The 20373-nt window shown below is 46.8% G+C and overlaps 1 protein-coding gene across 1 annotated transcript in view; it reads left to right on the top strand.

Moving 5' to 3' along the window:
* The window catches only part of MYO7B (myosin VIIB), a 76708-nt gene that overhangs the window by 22702 nt on the left and 33633 nt on the right, over positions 1-20373 (top strand). Inside the window, exons 15-26 of the mRNA XM_039487813.1 lie at positions 1446-1583; positions 5127-5279; positions 5844-5942; positions 6478-6572; positions 7868-7952; positions 8465-8683; positions 9975-10082; positions 11230-11409; positions 13450-13659; positions 14902-15072; positions 18059-18139; positions 20221-20348. Coding sequence (XP_039343747.1) covers positions 1446-1583; positions 5127-5279; positions 5844-5942; positions 6478-6572; positions 7868-7952; positions 8465-8683; positions 9975-10082; positions 11230-11409; positions 13450-13659; positions 14902-15072; positions 18059-18139; positions 20221-20348 — 1667 coding nt within the window. The remainder of the gene's footprint in view (positions 1-1445; positions 1584-5126; positions 5280-5843; positions 5943-6477; positions 6573-7867; positions 7953-8464; positions 8684-9974; positions 10083-11229; positions 11410-13449; positions 13660-14901; positions 15073-18058; positions 18140-20220; positions 20349-20373) is intronic.

Raw genomic sequence — 20373 nt, 5'->3', positions numbered from 1 at the left:
TTCTTCAACTGGGTTGCCAGAAAAAAAGTTTGAAAGCCAGTGCTCTAGGGCACTCTGAGGAAATATTTTCCAAAAGTACATGTGTTTGGCCATGGGAGGGCAGTGTTGATCCATAGGTAAAGCTGCAGAAGTGCTCAATGTTAGATGCTAAGTGTGAATGTTTAGAGAGGGAAGAGGATCAGAATGGAGTTGCTTAAGCGTAATAGCAACATGGGCTAATGGAGTCTGTGGTTCCCCAGCATCAAAAAAACCTTCTGTCACACACAGTTATTAGCTCCTTGCTCTGAAGAAGCCCTGTACTAAAAAACAAAGAAACAATTGCAATGGAACCCTTCTGTAGGTAGGAATCTTAACCGCTGAGGATAGGACAAGAAGAAATGGGCTTAAATTGCAGAAAGGGCAGTTTAGGTTGGACATTAGGAAAAACTTCCTAACTGTCAGAGTGGATAAGCACTGGGATAACTTGTGTAGGGAGATTGTGGAATCTCCATTATTGGGGATTTTTAAGAGCAGGGTGGACAAACACCTGTCAGGGATGGTCTAGATAATGCTTAGTCCTGCCTTGCTTGAGTGCAGGACTAGATGAACTCTCAAGGTCCCTTCCAGTTCTATGATTCTATGATTTGAACAGAGTGTCACTGTAATGGAATGTGCAGTTTAAACACAATGGAAAGCTGAGATTAACTCCCACTACAATGCTCTGTGTAGCAAAGACTGTGGAAAATTCTGTTCCCACTTAGGCAGCTGAAAACTGGCAGTAACTAAAATAAAGGTGCGTTTCCATTGGAGTTGCACCAGTGGAACAGAGAGCAGAATTTGGCACTGTTGCTATAAGCAAAGGACTCTATTTATGACCATATGCAGATCAGCTCTTAACTTTTCACTATGTATTCTGCGTATTTTTACCATTTCACTGTTTACAATAGCAATAACGACCTTGGAGTTAGACTTCTGTGGCTAATGGCTGGCTGGGAAGCCGTGGGCCCTCAGCCTGGCCAGCTGGGCATGAACTGCCAGGTAATGCCTAGCCTGGAGGTCAGTATTGCTTATGTACATGCTGTTTCCTATCAAGCTCACAAGCACACACACATTAATTACCATTGCAATAATAACCTGGTACATGCCAAGGCAGGTCCTATAACATACACAGAACTTGTCCGCAGAGAAGGATCCTTGCCCTTGGTACACACGATGGGTAGGACTTTGCCACTCCCATGCACACTGAGCAGCACTTTACTCATGTGAGTAATCCCAGTGAGCTCAGGGGGGTTACTGGCACAGGTAAGTACAGCGTAGAGTAAGGATGGCAGATCTGGCCCCTAGTGGGTACAGAAACAGAAATTAGGGGACTGTCAAAAAATGTGTTTCTCTTTCCAGGAACACACAGCGACGTTATTAGTGGGTCCATGGGAGGTAAGAATCATGTATGTGCTTATTCTCTCCAGGGCTCGGATACTACCAAACGCCTGTCTACATTAGGTGGTCAATTCAAACAGTCTCTGGAGCAGCTGATGAAAATCCTGGGGAGCTGCCAGCCGTACTTTATTCGCTGTATCAAACCCAACGACTACAAGAAGCCTTTGGTAATACTTCAAAAATACTAGATCAGCGTCTTACCTGCAGTAACTTTTGTGTTTAGAGGGAAAGTGACTTAGCAGAAATCCTCAGTTGCTGCATAGCATCTTGTATTTCCACCTTAACCAAGAATAGCTGGAGTTCTAAGGTGGCTGTAATAAAAATGGCAATAGTACAGAGTGGCTTTAATTTTAAAGGGCCCCTGCAAAAGGTTTTGGAGTGATATATTGCAAAACCAGGAATGAGGAATATACTGAAACGTTATAAAAGCCACCCTTGTGCCTGCAAAACAGAGAATTGGGAGGGTTTTAACTAACAACAAATAGGGAAAGGGAAAAAATATAACTATGGGGCCAAAAGTGATCATACTGAGGGACAAAGGTGTTGGTGTTTAACGTGGAGAAGGGCCATCTGAGCAGTGTCACAAGGGAAGAGGGAAGGTCTTGCAGTTAAGGGTAGGTCTATACTCACCGTCCGGGTCGACGCGGTGAGTTCGACTTCTCGGAGTTCGAACTATCGCATCTAATCAAGACACGATAGTTCGAACTCCCCGCGCACTCCGGTCGACTCCGGAACTCCACCACCGCGAATGGTGGTAGCGGAGTCGACCTTGGAGCCGCAGAGTTCGACCCCGCCGCGTCTGGACGGGTAAGTCAGTCAAACTAGGGTACTTCGAGTTCAGCTACGTGAATATGAACTTGCGTACCCTAGTTCGACCCCCCCCCTTAGTGTAGACCAGGCCTAAGACACTGGACTGGTTCTCAGGAAATCAAGACTTGGTTCTGCCCCAGACAGGGCTGGCTCTACCATTTTTGCCACCCCAGGCAAAAAATAAAATAAAATAAAATAAAAAAGCCGCCCGAACTGCCAAAGCAAAAAAAAAAAAAAGCCGCTCGGACTGTGCTGCCCCAAGAATGGACGGAATGATGCCGCCCCTTGGCATGTGCCGCCCCAGGCATGTGCTTCCTCTGCTGGTGCCTGGAGCTGGCCCTGGCCTCAGACTCCCTGTGCGACCTTCATCTGTCCATGCCTCAGTTCCTTCATTTGAATTGGGGACAACAGCACTGTGCTATCTCAGCTGGTGTGCTAAGAGTCAACAGAGAGGAGGTGCTCAGAGATTGCAGTGATGTGGGCTATAGAAAAACCTAGATCAAATGGAATTAAGTTCTATGTTGCAAGGTCCAGCACCGCCAAGGTGCAATTATCTGCCAAGCTAGGAAGCGTTGATGGGATCGTCCTTACTAGAACCTCCCAACTAGCCAATGGACAGACTACATTTAAAACACGTGGGCTTTGCACTCACAATCTTGCATCTTTTCAAAAACCTGCATCAACCTGCTGTGGGCACCTAGAGCTTGGCCCAAAGCCCACCGAGGTCAGTGAGAGTCTTCCTAAGGACTTCAGTGGGCTTTGGACCAAGCCTCTAGTGACCAGTGTTTGGCAGATGTAAATTCAGGGGGTGGATTGAGCTCCTTTGACAAATGTGTGTCCACCTTAGTTTTGGAAACAAAGGGCCAATGCAGCTGCTGTAAATCAGCAGTGCTCTATTGAGTCAATGGAGTGATGTCAGCTTGCACCAGCTGAGGATCTGGCCCAGAGATAGAGAAATACAAATTTTAAAAAAAGAATTGGCCATGTAGTAACTCACACACTGGCTGCGCTGAATGGAGCACATCATTACCTGAATGGAGCACATCATTTTGGTTAGGCTGAGTCTTCTCTCACAAGCTGCCGTGTGTTTTCAGTTCCCATTGACTTCAGCAGGCATTAAGGGTGCTCAGAACCACCTGGGAGGTGCTCAGTGCCTGGCCGAATTGAGCCCATAGAGTGGTCTAATCATATCAGACCTGATCCAATGCCCTTTTTAAGTCTGTGGAAAGGCCGCCATTGCTTCAGTGGGAGATAGACTGAGTCCTCACCTCCAACAGGAAACAGGGCTCAGGTTGCAAAGAAACAATAATGGAACGACTTCTTCCATACTGCCATGCAGACCAAGGCCCTGACCCTGCCAACTTACACCTGTGCTTACCTGTTAGTACGTGACTAGTCCCACACAGGTCACTGAGACTACTTGCCTGCTTAAAGTGGGTCAGCCTGGGCAGGTTGGGATCCTGTGGCATAACTGCTGTCACTTGGAGGGGTGTATCCCTGTCTTTCATCCAGTAGCCCTGAAAAGTTACAGTTACTGTGCACCTCTCAGCCGGCACATGTCCCACCACAGCAGCCGTAGACACAAGTAAGCATGCCAGTGCCGGTGGTATGTTTCTGTTTTCTCAGTTTATGTGTGATTTGAACAGAATAACAACTACAGAGGACTGAAGAAAAAAAAAACCTGCCCATCCTCAGCTGTTCAAAGTAGCTGGCGAGTATCTCTTCACTGGTACTTGATGGTCTGTTCATATTTACATCAGGCAAGACTCCTGAGATCCTGTCCCTTATCTACGCACTGGGGCTGGCTGTCATTATTCAGGATGTGAGGAAGTTCACTTCTTAAAGTAACCTCTTTAGAGCCCTGATCTTAACACTTAGCAGTTCATGAAATCCTGCCCTTCCCCTCCCTTAGTCTCTGCAGCTTGTAGGAAAGGCCCTTTAAGGGGTTACAATTTCCAAAGTGACATTTTAAAAACAAACTATGCACAAAAACTATAGCACTAGACCACACTACGTGAGGCCTGAGGCTCCAGGGTCTTGCCGCTTGTGCTGTCACTGACACTTGTGCAGAGGGAGAGTACAATCCTACTGGGCTGATTCGGTAGCATTTGACAGCCACTTGTAAAGGTGTCAGTGACTACACAGGTGGAAGTCTGTGGTGAATCAGGCCTGGTTTGTGTCATCTTGGTTTCTTTCAGCCTTTGTGGTTGCAGTAGGGATGTTAATCACTCTTGGTGGAAGTTTCAGGGATGTCCAGATTTTATATTTGCTTGCTCAGATTGGGTCTTGCCTTCAGAGTTACCCATTTCATACACCTATCTGGCAATCTGAATGCCAAGGTATGGGATGTCCTGTGTACATGCTCACCTTTGAGCACTGGGCCCAGAGTATGATGGATGACTTTAAGGTGTGGATTTTTAAAAGACCTCACCTGAATCTCTAATTTTGTTCCTTTGATAAAATGCAGGCACAATTTTGCAGGGGCAGTTTCTGATCTGTAGATATCTCGCTGGTTTGCAAGATCAGTTAGGAAGTCAGACCAATAAGTGTCACAAATTATTCCTGCAGTTATTTGTTACCTACAAAAGCAGACCCACAATTTCTCATGGGTCTAAAAGTGCAGATGTGGAATTGGAAATGGCCTTTAAAAATCAGACCCAAAGTAAGTGGATCATTTCTGCTGCTGCCATGTGCAAATATGCAGCTCCAGAGAAGTCTCTTTCTTACACCAGCAATGAATTTGGTGCACTGACTTATATAAAAAAGGCAATTTAAAAAGAGAGTAATATCTCATTTTGAAACCATCCTGGTATCTGCAGGAGTCAGCAGATGCTCTCTAAGGAACATTACATGAACAATTTGTTTCTGTGATAAGTTTCTTCATGTGTCTGTCCTTTCAGTTGTTTGATCGGGAGCTGTGTATCCGACAGCTGCGCTATTCGGGAATGATGGAAACCATTCGGATTAGGAAGGCTGGCTATCCGATTCGCTACAGCTTTGCAGAGTTCTTTGAGAGATACAGAGTCCTGCTGCCAATGTCCGCTCGAGAACAGGTGTGTCCACAGGAACTTGATTAAAGCTAACTGGACTTTTCCTGATGAGGCATTGAGTGTAATATACTCTCAGTTTTAAGCCTCAAATGGTCTCAGCTCACTGCTCACATATACTGGAGCACATGGCTAAACAGGGTTTAAATACCTTTATTCTTCATGTTCACGTTCCCTTTAGCTCAAGCAGTAATGGCTCATGCTGTTAGATCCAGAGGGCCTGAAATTCCTGAAAATATCCCAGCCAAGCGCATCATTCCAAAATCTAAAACACTTTCATTCTCCGCACCCTCATTTCTGAGATCTCTCTGCGCTGAGAAATTAACATGCCCCTGGCTTTGGATACCGGGACTTCTCAGAACAAACACGAACATTCCTCCTGCTCTTGGTCCTGGAGCCCTTTAAACCCAAGCCATTTCTGCGCTTGGCACTCTCAATCCTGAGGTCTCTCAGACCTCGTAAATTTCTGTTCTTCACGCTTTGAAATGCCAGGGCCATAGATGCTTAGATCCTGCAACGTCTGTATTTCTAACCAAGCCCCAATCAGTGACAATGATTTTTCCTCATCAGCTGCAGGATGATGCTCGTCGGTGCTGCATTTACATTTCTGAGGCGGTTCTAGGGAAAGATGAAGACTGGAAAATTGGAAGAACCAAGATTTTCCTCAAAGTAAGTAATAAAGGCCATTTGCTACCTCTTAAGGTTAAAAAAAAATGTATGGGTGCCTCATAGGAAAGCTTGAATTCCCAGTTAAGGAGAACTAAGTCAGCGATGCCGAGTTCTAATGTGAATACTCTCCGAGGCTGGTTCTTTGGCCCTTTAGACAATGTAGCTCAGCAGGTATCGCTGTGCCACCAAATGGCTCGTCCCATAAGAAGCTGATTCACTCACCCACTCCCATTTCCCATTCGTGCAGTGGAACAGTGCATTGCACTTCATAACTCCCTGCTCAGGCCCTGCGGGTACAGAGCATGTTATAGTGTGGGTGTACTGTACGTCTGCAGATGGCTACAAGCAAGCATAGTGGGCCAGGTGCTGCATAAACTTCCTCCTCCAGCTCTGAGAACGTACATTGAAGCCAACTCGCAGCACGCCTGCAAGTTCTGGGCCCCTTCAGCACAGATGCTGCCCTTTGTGTCAAGTTTCTGGTGGTTCTGTGTTGAAACCATTAACTCAATGTATATTTGTGACTCTTTTTAAACAGGATTATCACGATATGGTATTGGAGGTGCAGCGAGACAAGGGGCTCACTGAAAAGGCCATTCTGATCCAGAAGGTGCTGAGGGGATTCAAGGACAGGTAAGTGCTTTTAACGAGCACAAGAATTCGTAGTTGTATAAATTCTCATCAACTATTCTCCTCCTTGGGGTGCATTATAACATACGTAAAGCGCTGACTATATCAATCCACAGCTTCCATTGGACTTAAATTAAATTCCTCTGGCACTCAGATAATATACTGATTGGGCCACATAAATAGATAGGCAAAGATTTTGCTCATAGATTTGTTATGTTTTCTGATTCATTTTATCTCAGAGCCTTATAAAATCCAGTGGTGCTATACATGGCACCCTGCATGCATGTGAAAGAATGATCAATAAATCCAGCTGGAAGGAGGATTTGCATTGATCAATTTCTAGTAAACAATGGGCTTAGTTTCAGTGCATGAAATCCTACTGCAGTCAGTGTCCTCTTTTAATCTGCAGAATGACCCTATTCAGTTATTCTCCCTGCCACTGTAGGATTGTTCCCTGTAGTTATGGTTCCTAATGTTTTGTCCAGTTCAGTTTAAAAAGTCAATGTATGTCAAGTTTACTTACCTACTAGTACACAGCCATCCTCAGCTGCTCAGATTCCTTAAAGGTTTGATTTATCACTTATTAATCTAACTCTGGCCAATCAAAGTGTGTTTTAGGGAACAGTTCTAACTGTGTTCGAGAATGCATCTGTCAATGAATGTGCAATACGGGTGTCATCCACCCTGCATTTACTGGGAGAGCTTTCACTGTAGGAAGTTTGCTTATTCAGATGGGTTTTGCAAACATTATCAGTTATAACTCAAGTTCTAAGCATATGGTGATCAGACGCATAGGGTTAACTTAACTAGGTCTGATTTCTGGAAACTGGACCACGTTTTCAGGGGTCACATCTCCAATGCATTCCACAGAGCATGTGGCCTGGAAATTACTGCTGAGAACATTACTGGAGCATCATGGATCAATCAATAGGGATTTCTGGTACTTTCCTTAGACTCTCCTCTCCATTAGCAAGTGGATTCAGAGTGCATGTGACAGGATTTTGGATATCTTGTCTAATTCACTCTGCTGCTTTACTTGCGCTGAGAGCTGAGTAGCAGGGTGAATCTCTGACTGGTGCTATGCAAGGGATCAGGCTAGATGATCAGAATGGTCTCATCTGGATTTACCATCTGTGAGCATGGGGTGCAGGTGGGCAGGATGTTGTGACTGAGGGGCTATGTATGGTCTAAGAGGGGAGAGCCACTGCTTCATACCTGCCCCTCACCCTTGTCTGTTGTATACGATATGGCAGGACTGCCTAGCAGAGTAACCTGTTTCTTCACCCATCTGCTTTTAGGAAGCAGTTTCTAAAACAGAGGCAGGCTGCTGTGAAGCTGCAGGCAGCATGGAGGGGTTATTACAGCAGGAAGAATTTCCAACTGGTAAGTGAAGGGGTTCTGGCCTCGAGGGTGTGTGACTACTGTGCTGTATGTGGCGGGAGTTCAGAGCGGCTGCTCAGCAATGAGAGAGAATGGGCAGAGGGGGTGGTGTATGGAGAAGAGGGGTTAAGCCCAACAGGGGCTCTGGAGCACCTTAACCCTTGTTGAACCCAAGACACGCCCCCTTATTCGTCCCAGGAAGGCCATTTTCTTCCATTCAGTTCTCTTCAGTCCTGTTCTCTCTCTCCCCTTCCCTCCGTTTCCTGGGATTAATGTCATTCCCTACATTTAATAGGCCATGCAGGGGGATCTTCAAAACCCACTTTATAGAGCACTGCACTGGCAGGAAATAAAGCATTCACTCCAGCAGTAACTTCCAGTAGCTGTGTCAGTTGTCCTGAGTCTCTGTCCAGGACAGCTACAGAACTTGTTATCTTCTGTCCAGCCCAACACAGTCCTGGCCTGGTTTGCATCAAGACTAATCACTTCAGCTCATTCTTCTCCACCTGCTGCAGATCCTGCTGGGCTTCGAGCGCCTGCAGGCCCTCTTCCGGAGCCGGCAACTTGCTAAGCAGTACAAAACAGCCCGGGCCAGTGTGATTAAGTTTCAGGCCCTGTGCCGAGGTTACCTGATGCGTCAGAAGACAGCGGAGCAGATGAAGGCTGTGGGCATTATACAGGCGTACGCCAGGGGTATGTTTGCTCGTAGGAGTTTCCAGAGGATAAAGAGAGAGGTATGTATGCACAGTCAGCCATCTTTGAAACATGACGTTGCTTCGAGGATTCTCTGATAAGCATGGGGAGCAGCAAGCTCCTATAGGTAGCCAGTCCCCATAGTGATAACAAGTGTCCCCGGATGAGTTCTTAAGGCATCACCATAGAGTTGACTGTAGGATGTTCTCTTTGGTGTAGAATCCTAGAGTTAGCATGATGATGGTTCTCCAGGGTCTGGACGGGTATGAGAACAGGGACTTTAACATATAGATCTCATGTATGTCTGTCGTCTGTGCTTATTAAATTAGGGGTTTGCAGACATGGGACAAAATCACTTGGGGAAATTGCAAAAAAATAAAATGCATTTTGTTTTAAAAACCAAAGAGTTAAGGAATATTTCTGTGTGGGAGGCATGGAGGGAGGAGGAAAATATCTTATATGATACTATGGTCCAGTAACTTCTGAAAAGGTAAATCCGTTTCTATAACAGGGCCTGATATGGTCTCTTATGGAAATCAGACTGTATTGCATTCCAGAATGAGAGATACTCATGGACAAAACTCCTCAGTTATTATTCGTATTTCAGTAGCAACTTGGCATCCTGTCATGGGCCAGGTCCCCATTGTGCTAGGCACTGTAGAAACACAACAAAGACTGTCTGCCTGTCTGTCTATGGCTCTTCCAACATGCTTATTATCAAATGTCATATACATAGCTAGGAGCTGGGCTTCCACGCTCCTCCAATTCCTTCATTCAGCCGCTGCTACTTGCCAAGGGCCAAGTGCATACCTAGAGGGAAAGATTTGGGGTTTTCTCTTCTTCCTTCTCTCACTTATTCCCAAGCAAGATCATCAGGGCAACCCCTTCCCCACACCCTGCCTGGAGAAAGTGTTCAGGCTTCGAGTGGACTCAAAGTCAGTGCACTTTCTCTTACTGTCAGGGATGTCCTTACAAAAATGTGTAAAGGGGGTGGGGTGGCCAAATGCACCTTCAGTACTTGCCTCTTACAGAGGACAGCAAGAGCATTGTGGAGGAGCCCTGGTTAACCTCCTGGGCATTTCTTTCATTTGAATATCTGCCCCTTTTCAAACTAAAGAATTCCAAAGGCAAAAGTTCTCCTCTGAAATAGTTTTCTTACATCCAAATAGTGCAAGTTTATATGGGCCCTGTTGCTAAAGACAGCCAATCTACAGCTGAGCAGCCACTGAGGGCTATTACTAAAATCTTGGTGTGGCAGCTTCCCAGCTGATGGCAGAATGTAGCCAGCAAAACAGGGTGGAGATGGTCATAGAGTGTTCCTGTTCCCTGCAGCACCAGCATAGACTAGAAGCCAGAAGGCTATGCTTAGAAGAGGAGAAGCGCCTCATCCAAATCATCGGGCCAATGAGAGCAAAACAAGAAGCCATGAAGCTCGAAAAGGTAGGAGTCAGGATTTGGAGGGATGAATGAAGAGTTCTCGTGAGTGCTCATGGAAACGCCACCCCACCAAACACACACGCATGGACTTGCTTAACTATCCACACACACATCTATGCATCGGGCTGCATTTTCAAAAAGTAACAACATGCAGGTACAGTTGTGACCCTGGTTGAGTTTGCAAAGTAAGAACTGTGCAAGCAAGTCAGACGTGCTTATCTGCCTGCACATTTCCCCAGATTGCTCATGCCAGTCTATCTGCAGCAATGTACTGGCACATTTGCCCAGACTGCCCATGTCAATGCGTTACCAAATATTTAAAGTCGCACTCTTCTCTTAAGAGTTTGGGATTCTGTGCTTTCCCTGTAGCAGCTATTAACACCACTGCCCCTTACAGCTGCATTGTTTTTAGGCTAAGATTTAAAATGAAACTAATTAACGAGCACCGACAGTCAGGTATGACTTTAGACGTCCAGTTTTTAGAATCTTGGGCTTAGTTTCTTATCTCATCAGCTATTACACATCAGTAAGTGAAGGAGAACTGACTTTCTGACATTTTCTTTTGTAATGTCCCATAATCCATTCAATATAATCTGTTGGTCATTTGGTAGCTGAAACTATTCCTTCCCCCCCCCCGCCCCCCCCACACAGAAGCTTTGCTGTTTACAGGAACAGGTGGAAACATGGGAAGCTGTGGACTTTGTGGCCTTCTGCAACTGCAAAAACAAACGTGACTTTTTTGCGAAGTTGGAGAAGAGAAAAATGTTGCGCCCAATTCTGATTTCACTTAAATGTTCATTTATTAGATTGGTGTGAATCACTAACTCCTGAATTATCCCATTGTGAGTGGGATCAGAGTCAGACCGCTGTTAGTTTTGGCTTTATGCCCCACTTCTAGCATTACTTTAATTATTTTTTATATCCTAGGCTGTGTGGATCCTGGATGTAGCTCTCCAGTGCAGACTCCAATGTGACTCACCAGTACAAGCACCATTCTGCGCTGGTGCATTGTGTCTACATTGGGAGTTTGCACTGGTCAAACTACATCTATGTAGTTACATCAGTGTAAATGTCCCTAGTCTAGATAAGCCTTTAGTTCTAGCTAAACACGCTTCTAGTTAACCTTAATGTGTCTTTTGTGTGTTTAAAGGAGCACCTGGCTATGCTGGAGAGGGAGGAGGAGGAGGAGAAGCAAAGAAAACACAATGCTCTCTCCAACAAACCACCACTGTATGATGCTATCAGCGATCAAGAAATGGTGGATAAAGTGTTTGGTTTTCTGCCTACTGTGATTGGAGGCCAAGAAGGGCAGGCTCCTCTGGGATTTGAGGTAAAGAGCAGCAAAGACATGATGGGCCAAATTCATGCCTGGTGTAATGTCCTTGACTTTGCTGAAGTTGCACCAAGGATAAATTTGGCTCAACCAGCTTCTATAAGGTGAAAACATGAGCACTGAAAGAGACCAGAAAAGAAGAGTTAAGTGGATCCACCCCTTTGAGTCACATGATCTCATGCACTTGGCATCCTGGGGAAGCTCATTAGTAGCTCAATTAGCATAAGCTTTTGTCTGGTACAGGGCTTGAGAGCTCTGTGCCTCCTGAGGTCACATAACGCCAGTTCCTTTCCTCTGGCAAACCCCAGAAAACCCAGGCCAGCCTCTTCATTCTGTGTTAGTCTCATTTGTTGTGCTTCCAGGGCCCGTTTCTCTGTCTGTAATTTTCTTGTTAGTCTTTTACAGTACATGCATGCATTTCTTGTGGCTTCAGTAGCTTTCTGTTTGAAAACGAGAGTGAGGAAGAGAGTGGTCCTGATATATAGAGCTATGTAGCCTGTGTGATAGCATCAGTTAGTGTTTTATCTGGAGGCAGATCTTGTTTTGCACACAGTACCTAGGTCGTGGGGAGGATGTTCCAGAAATGGCCAGCATATTATCCATGGCCAGTGAGACATGCCTTGGAGCCTCTCCAGCTTGACAGTTTGTTGCCTTGGAAAGGAATGTAATTTGGCAGGACATGGGATCTGCTCCTGGATATCATCTTGAGCTGTCAGGTCCAGGGAGAAGTTGCAAAGGATACTTCCAGCCACACCAAGGAAAGCTAAGGCCTGGTCTATATTAGAAAATTAGGTTGGTTTAACTACATTGGTCACACCCCTGAGAGGTCGTGTTAAGCCAACTGAAATCCCTGGGTAGACAGTGCTTCCCCTGACCTAGCTACTACCTCTCGGGTTGGTGGATTAGCTATGCCAAGGGGGAACCCCTCCTACTGGCATAGGTGGTGTCTATACGGAGGTGCTAGAGTGGCACAGCTATGCTGCTGTAGTGTGTTAAGTGCAGGCAAGCCCTAAGTCCTACTTAACAGGCACAGGACTCTCTCCCCAGCATTTTGTTGACAAATCTACTTGTTGCTGGGACGCCGGACTGTGCTTTGAAGTCCCTATTTCTGCAGCATTGTTGAGGTTAGGTCCAGTCTTCTGCTGAGCGTCCTCTGCCTCAAGAAAGCCAATTTCATCTCTGCAAGAGGAAACATCAGGAGGACTTGAGGAAGTGCAGTCACTTGGGAGGGTTTAGTGCTGGGAGGTCCTTCTTCCAACATGCTTTCTTAGCATCCCCTCCCTTGGCTTCCTTGGGGTTAGCTCTGCCAGGACCCATCAGTTGCCAAGTACCCAGTCAGCTGATTGCCCAGGATAAAGTAATTTGGGGTCCTTGCCATTCATTTAAGAGGATGGGGCTTCCAGGTTTCTGATGAGTGATGGAAGACTCCAGTATTAGCTGCACCAACCGCCTTAGGTCACCAGTCTGAATGAAGCATGCTTGGGGTGCATTGTTTTGGAGATACCTCAAGTGCTTTACCTTCATGACATTAAGAAATGTAGGGTTCTGAAAGCTGCAGCACTGAACCATGTATGACACTGCCGCAAGGCTGAGTCTCTAACACTGCAGAAGTACAGGGAACAGAGGAAAGACTTGGGAGTTGCAGGAGGGGTCTGTGGTCCCGGTGGAATGGAGTGGGAGGAGGCAGGTGGATTAGAATGAGCAGATAACTCTCTCTGTAGGTCAGTGTATAGTGAGGGCTAGCAGGAATGATAGGATAATGAAATAGAGCCTGGCTTTCTCAATGAGCAGACACCGTAATGTTCCCAGGTCAGCTGGGATCTCAGGCTGAATGCACTTAGTGATAGTTAAATCTCCAAGAGCAGGACAGGCACAACTCCCAGTGCCTACTGCTGGTGGATGGAAGGAGCACTGATATTAACTGAGATCCACCTGGCTGGGACCCCAAGGGCTGTTTCTGGCAAAGCCAGGAGGCAGAAAATAACTGTACAGGACATGAGGAGAAAGGAAAGGGGCTCTTGTCTGTGTTCTGTACAGGACCTGGAAGCAAAGGCAGGCAGGCTGGATGAGGTGGACCTGGACATGATTCCCATGAGCATGGAGCTAGAAGAGGAAGTCGATGACCTAGTGGAGTACACGTTTCCAAAGTTTGCAGCCACTTACTTCCAAGGATCCTCTACACACACGCACATCCGGAGGCCACTGCGTCACCCGCTGCTCTACCATGATGAGAAAGACGATATCCTGGTATGTTCCTTCCTTGAGTGCCCCTGCCTGCCTTTCCTCTCCTCCAACAGGCCTGTTGTTCCCTGACCAGGGCCTGTGGGCAGGGGAAACTCTAGAGCCAGAGATACTCCTGAGCACTACAATGGAACTAGTAATTTCCATGTTCCCTGGAGGCTGCTCACCTGCGAGTCTTTGCTTCCTGCTGGCAGGTGCTGCCCACAGCCCAGCGCTGGCTGCACAGGAGAGAGCCCTGCCACTCACTCACTCAGCTGACACAAGAGGCCCTGATGTAATCATTTCTCCACCTTTATTCTACCAAGGAAAAGACTCTGGGAGCTGGCCCCGGCCACTCCTGCTCAGGGTGGGGGTGGGGAAGAAGGGGCTTTCGGCTCACCCTTTTGCCAAACTGCTGTTGAGGCTTCTGGTTTTTGAGGTGAAGTTGAGGGGGAGTGGAAGTCCATGCCTTCCCATCATCCTGCTGTTGCTGTTCCTGCTGAGGGATGAGGAGTTCTGGGATTCCCTCATTTAGCACAGGGCAGCCTTAGAAAACCAAGGTCCCCATCCTGCAAGAGATTTGATGTCACTCCCTTGCAGGTTTGGGTCCTAAGGGCTCTTGGGAAAGCTGAATGCTGGCTGCCAATCACTGAGTAAGTTCAGACTCCGGCTCAGCTAATATTTCTGTACCACTCGCCAGCCCCATTCTGCACCATCCCCAATATTAAAAAAACTGCCCCACAACAGCAGCTGTCTGAGGGCTTTAGCGGAAATACAGCTGGTCTAACAGCTTGTCTACACTTAAACGCTGCAGCAGCACCGCTGTAGCACTTCAGTGAAGACACTACCTAGTCTGATGGGAGGGGTTCTCCTGAGAGATGGGAGTTAGGTCAAGGGGAGAACTGTCTCCACTGGCAGTTAGGTTGGTTTAACTGCATCGCTCAGGGGTGTGGATTTGTCCCATCCCTGAGCAAGGTAGTTATATCCACCTAATTTCCTACTGTCGACCAGACCTAATGTTCCCACCAGAGCCACCTGAAGCTTCACACGCCGTCCTCTCTGCATTGGGGATACATGAATATTGCTCATATATGACATGAGGGTCTATGGAAACTTCCCATGTGAATGATATGGAGCACAGGATTTTACCTGCCTGAACAGTGGATGGGGGAAGCGAGAAGTCCTACCCGTATGTGGCTCTCTGTGAGCATTGGGGAGCCTGGAGTTCTCCATCCCTGTCTGACTCCGCATTGGTCTCCTGCCTTTCAGGCTTCCTTGGCCGTGTGGAATATCATCCTGCGGTTCATGGGCGAACTCCCGGAGCCAGTAATGTTTGCTAAGAACACCAACAGCAAGAGCAGCTCTGTGATGACGCAAATCTATGACACACTTGGCAAGAAAAGCCAGGTCCAGCTAATGGGCAACAACACTCCAGAACTGGTAAGAGGGAGAAGCCTTTGTTTTCAGACTCTTCCCTCTGCTGTCGTGCTGCTGCTCTGAGGGGTGAGAGACGCAAAGGAACACTTGAAGGCTTTAGCACTCCTGCATTTAACACATACCAATAGCCTTCTTGGGGGAGAGCCAGCCTCGCTGGAGGAAACTGCAGCCGGTTCTGGCAGCCAGGGTGAAAACATTCACATCCCAGTAGCAGGGCTTAAACACTCTGCCTGCTGAGTGGAGAGCCTCAATTTGAGACAACCCCTATGCATTAATGGCCAGATTTTCAAGTATTCAGAATCCTCACTGTGATGTGGATGGCCAGGTTTTCAAAAGAACTTTGCACCCAATGGACTGAACACCTGAAAATCTGACCCAGTGTTTAAAGAGACGACTTAGAATATTTTTACTAACAGTTTTAATAGCATCTTAGAATTTTTTAACTAGTTATTGTAATTTTACTTCTTCCCAAGTGGTTGTAGCTGGAAACAGCCTTTTTCTCCATCTTGAGCCTGTCTCTAGAGAACCCTCCTGTAGGAGTCATATTGGACCTCTGCGAGTGGCACCTACAGTATGGCCCCGCACAGGCTATGCAAGTGGAGAGCAACCAACACTGGCAATAAGCTTTTTTTTTCTTGAATCGAAGGTGGCCTCAGCATTACTGGGTGTTAGCACTCTTGCCCTCACAGATGAAAAGAGCAGCTCATGCTAGTGCCCTACAGGAGAAGTGTGGGCACAGCAGTTGTGATCTGCTCTGCATAAGGAATTATCTGTTGTAAGGTTTTCTACAGAAGTGGCTCTCAGCCTATCCAGACGACTGTATCCCTTTCGGGAGTCTGCTTTGTCTTGCGTACCCCAAAGTTTCGCCTCATTTAAAAACTACTTGTTTACAAAATCAGGCATAAAAACACAAATGTCACAGCCACACTATTACTGAAAACCTGTGGACTTTCTCATTTTTACCATATAATTATAAATCAATTACAATATAAATATTGTACTTGCATTTCAGCATATAATATATAGAGCAGTATAAACAAGCCACTGTATGACATTTTAGTTTGTACTGACTTCGCTAGTGCTTTTTATGTAACCTGTTGTAAAATTAAGCAAATATCTAGATGAGTTGACGTACCCCCTGGAAGAACTCTGCTTACCCCTGGTTGAGAACCACTGTTCTATAGCACACATCAGAGTAATGTCTAAGCACTTAGATGAACCTTTGGTGACCTACAAGTGACAGAAGTAAGGGCTGTTGACCGTAACTTCCTCTTTGTGTTCCTGTAGGATCCTGACTTGTGCCTTTAATTATGGCTAAGCGAAATCATGCTGCTAGCAGTGCTTAGTTGGAGCCCAAGGGGACCAATCAGGGGTCTGTCAATGGGTAGGCTTCCTGCTGGTGCATCCCATTGTGGCACAGCAGGCACTCCTCAGCTGGTGCCCCTCTCTTCTCACCACTCAGCCCTCTGGTGGGGTCTGATATGGTCCCACCCCTTTTGGGGTAAACAGAGTCCTGAATGTCTACAGCCCAGCAGCTTCATGCCAGGTTTTCAGCCTGACTACAGACTTGAGTCAGTTCCATTCTTTATCTCCAGGGCCTCCCCACACTACCTTTGTAAGGGTGGAGAACCCAGGCTCTCCCTCTACTCTGGGCTCCAGCCCTGGGACCCTGTAATAAACATCAGGTCTTCCTATTCAGATCCACTGCTTCCTGCCTGGGCTGCTTCCTCCCACAGTCTGCCTCTAGGCCATTCTACCAGCCCCTCCTCTGCAGATCCCAAAAGGAAAAGCCCCATAGTTGTGAGGAACAAGATATATGTAAGAATCCCTTGCCAGGCCTACCTGCCCCTAGGGAGGCTCTGATGCCTAGCAGCACCAGTCACCTTCCAGCCCCAGCCAGGCCTTCCTTCAGGCAGTCCTAGGATAGGCTCTGGCCCCACCAGGCCTTCTTTCAAGGGCTTAGCACAAAAGGCCCTCTTCTCTTCCCAGCCAGCTCCTGACTGAATTGGGCTGTCTCTTTTAACTCCTCCATCCAGGCTTGGCACTGCTCCCAGGTGAAGTGGGACAGGGCTAATTGAGCCCACATGCTCTCATTAACTCCTTCCCATCTAGTGTGGGTTTTGTACACCCTATCCCAAGGTCAAAGAGGGTCTTGCATTTAACATAGTCCTTGGAAGCCTCCCCTAGGGGAATGGATCAAATGGGAGGTTGCAGCCTGGTTTGGGAATGAATCCGGGACTGGCTGTGCTCACAGAGAACTAGAGTTAATGATGCAGATACCCTGCAATGTAAATCATCCTGATTTTTGCCTCAAAACTAGTTCAGAGTTCATCAGGGTGGCAGAGTCCTGACAAAGACACAGTCTACTTCCATTGTTCAATAGACAGTTTAAAATACTGTGAAGAAGATGGTGGAGGCTCATGGGATTTCAAAAGTCAAGCCCTAGCATAACTTGTTCTACTTTTGAAGTCAATGGTAAAACTCCCAATGGGAGCAGAGTTAGGCCAATGCTGACCACTTCTGAAAAATCGCACCCTGAATGTCTGCTCCTAAGAATGTTGCCTGGATTTTTCAGACTGAGCCATTGTACCTGAATTCCTGTGTGTGAACAGTTGAATGGATTGCTGAAGAACTACTGCACTCACAAGATACTAATACTTTTCTATTCTTTTAAAAAAAAAATCACATAGGCCCAGTAGAGTACAGAAAGAATGAAACACAATAGCTCAAGTCCTCAGCTGACACAAATCAGTATAGCTCCACTGAAGTCAATTGACACCAGCTAAGATTCTGGCAGTATTTCTCGATAACATTGTCAGAAAGCTGTCACTCCAAAGGCTTTCCTGACACTGGAGAGAAGGTGCTTTAGTTAATGACTACCGTCACATAGTTCAGCATTTCTTTCCCTGTTTGCCATTCCTTAATTCACTGGTCTCTACTGCACTCTGGGCATTGAACTAGTTTTCTGTCATGACCATGTCTATTTTAGGAAGCCTACAGAAGGAATAACAGTCTCTCCAAGGGGGTCTCCTCTGTGAAGCTGAAACGTTCCTCGAAGCTGACAGGAAAGGTAAGAGGCAGACACCGATATAGCTTTCTCCAGGTATCTTTGCCAGGCCTCCTGCCTCCCCATGCTGACAAGCACTACAGGCTGCCTGTCCCCTGGGCTAAGAACTCTCTCCCCAAGCAGCTCCAGGGCCAGCCGTTCCCTGTGTATGGAACTCCTGCTCTGCTACTTGCCACTGAGGTCATTCATGTCCTGACAGGTCCCCCTTCCTCCAGCCTTGCCGGCCCTTCCCACTCCTGTTGAAGAGCGGCTCTTCTGCACAATGAGCCCTGCATAATTAACAGTTGTATTATATAGGGTGCCTAAAGGCCTCGCTCAGGGCCCCATTGTGCTAGGTGCTGCACAGATACAGTGAGTATTCTGCCTTCAACAGCTTACAGTCCTCCCCGCTTCCTCTCAGACAATTCCTCCAGAGCAGAGACTGCGCATCCTTTCCCACTCAGTGGGGAAAATCTTTCCCTCTCATGTATCTTTGAACAATCCCCAGGCCCTATTGTGCTTACACAGGGTGTAAGATTTAGATTTGTCCACGGGAGTAATGATGTGGGGCAGTTTCTGATTTAGATTTTCTCCAGTCCTTCTCTGAAGGACAATCCCTCCCCCAGTTCTCTCTCACAGATGTCTTAGCCTCTTCTAATCCTTGCAACTGGGAGATTCCAGACTGAGCGTCCTACCCTTCCAGAGCAAGGACAGGCCTTTCTTGCACCAGGACATTGAACCAGAGCTGGCTGAAAAATGACAATTGTCATAAAAAATGTCCAAATTGTGTCAATTTTGCAGGGTTTAAAATGAACCCCTACCCAGTTTTCACCACTTTTCGAATTGAAATTTGCATCGATGGTATTACTGAAAATTGCCATTTACCAATTTTCAGTAAATGAAAAAAAAGTTGATAATATGTTTGATAGAAAATGTGGTGAAAAGCTTCACACAAAAAAAATAAATGTAGAAAACCAAAGTTATTTGCACTATTTGTCATTGTTTGTGAAAAGGCCATTTTTTCAAGGAAAAACATTTGAAAAATTTCAATCAACTTTACTGTTAACACTGTTTGGAAGGGAAGGACACCACCCCCACCCCCAGACACACACAGTTTGGTATGACTAATACAAAGTCCTGTGTTCTATTTTCCCATTCCCCAGGTCCAGGCTTCAGATGAGAAGGTGATACTAGTGTTTCATTTTACTTATTCAGACAAACTGCTCTTTGAAAGAGAATGACTACTGACAGCAGTCCTTAGGCCAATCACAATGTATGACCAGCGCTACTGAGCACATAACAGTGTAGCGCATTGGCTTTGGGTGCATGAATGAGGAAAGGCGGCTGCTTGCTAGAGCATGGTTCACTGAAAAGCAGGGGCGGCTCTAGGTATTTTGCCGCCCCAAGTACGGTAGGCAGGCTGCCTTTGGCAGCATGCCTGCGGGAGGTCCCCGGTCCCGCGAATTCGGTGGCAGCCTGCGGGAGGTCCACCAAAGCCACGGGAGCAGCGGTCCACCAAAGCCACTGAAGGCAACCTGCCTGCCGCCCTCGCGGCGACCGGCAGAGCGCTCCCCATGGCTTGCCGCCCCAGGCATGCGCTTGGCATGCTGGTACCTGGAGCCGCTGCTGCTGAAAGGATAAGGGACTACCACTAACACCAGCTAGAGAAGTTCTGCTTTGGCACTAGAAGGAAAGGCTTCTGTGGTTGAAAATGAAGGAGTAGCTTTCTAGTTTTGGCTCTTCAGATATGTTCTTTAATAACTGTCTCAGTTGATGCAGAACATAGATCCATCTAGATGTTTATAGAATACTCATCACTACGGTATATGAGTGCAACAGGGACTTCATGCTATTGCACAGCAGAGCCAAAGGTCACAGTAGAGCTAAGTAGAACCAGCTAGTCGGTGAGGGTAATGCTGCAGCAATAGATATTTTGGGTTAATTTACATTGAAATGATGATGCTCTGGTCAGCTCTCAGCTGTCACTTGGTTATGCTGGGAATGTTTTGGCTGTAGAGATACAGTAGAGGCATCTATTCCTGGACCCAGTTGCAACTGACTAGTACAAAAGAAGAGCTCCTGAGAATTCTGCCTTTTTGTTTCAGGTGGTGAGCCAGCTGAACAGCAGGGAGGAGCTAATCCAGGAGCAGAGCACAATCTTGGATAGACCTATGTCCAATCTTGAAAAAGTGCACTTTGTTATCGGCAATGCAATCCTGCGCCCTGCCATTAGGTACAGAACTTGCACCTGTCATCAA

Source organism: Mauremys reevesii, linkage group 9, assembly GCF_016161935.1.
Source record: "Mauremys reevesii isolate NIE-2019 linkage group 9, ASM1616193v1, whole genome shotgun sequence".
Lineage (NCBI taxonomy): Eukaryota > Metazoa > Chordata > Testudines > Geoemydidae > Mauremys > Mauremys reevesii.
The sequence above is the reverse complement of the archived record's forward strand: the minus strand, read 5'-3'. Positions and strand labels throughout refer to the sequence as shown.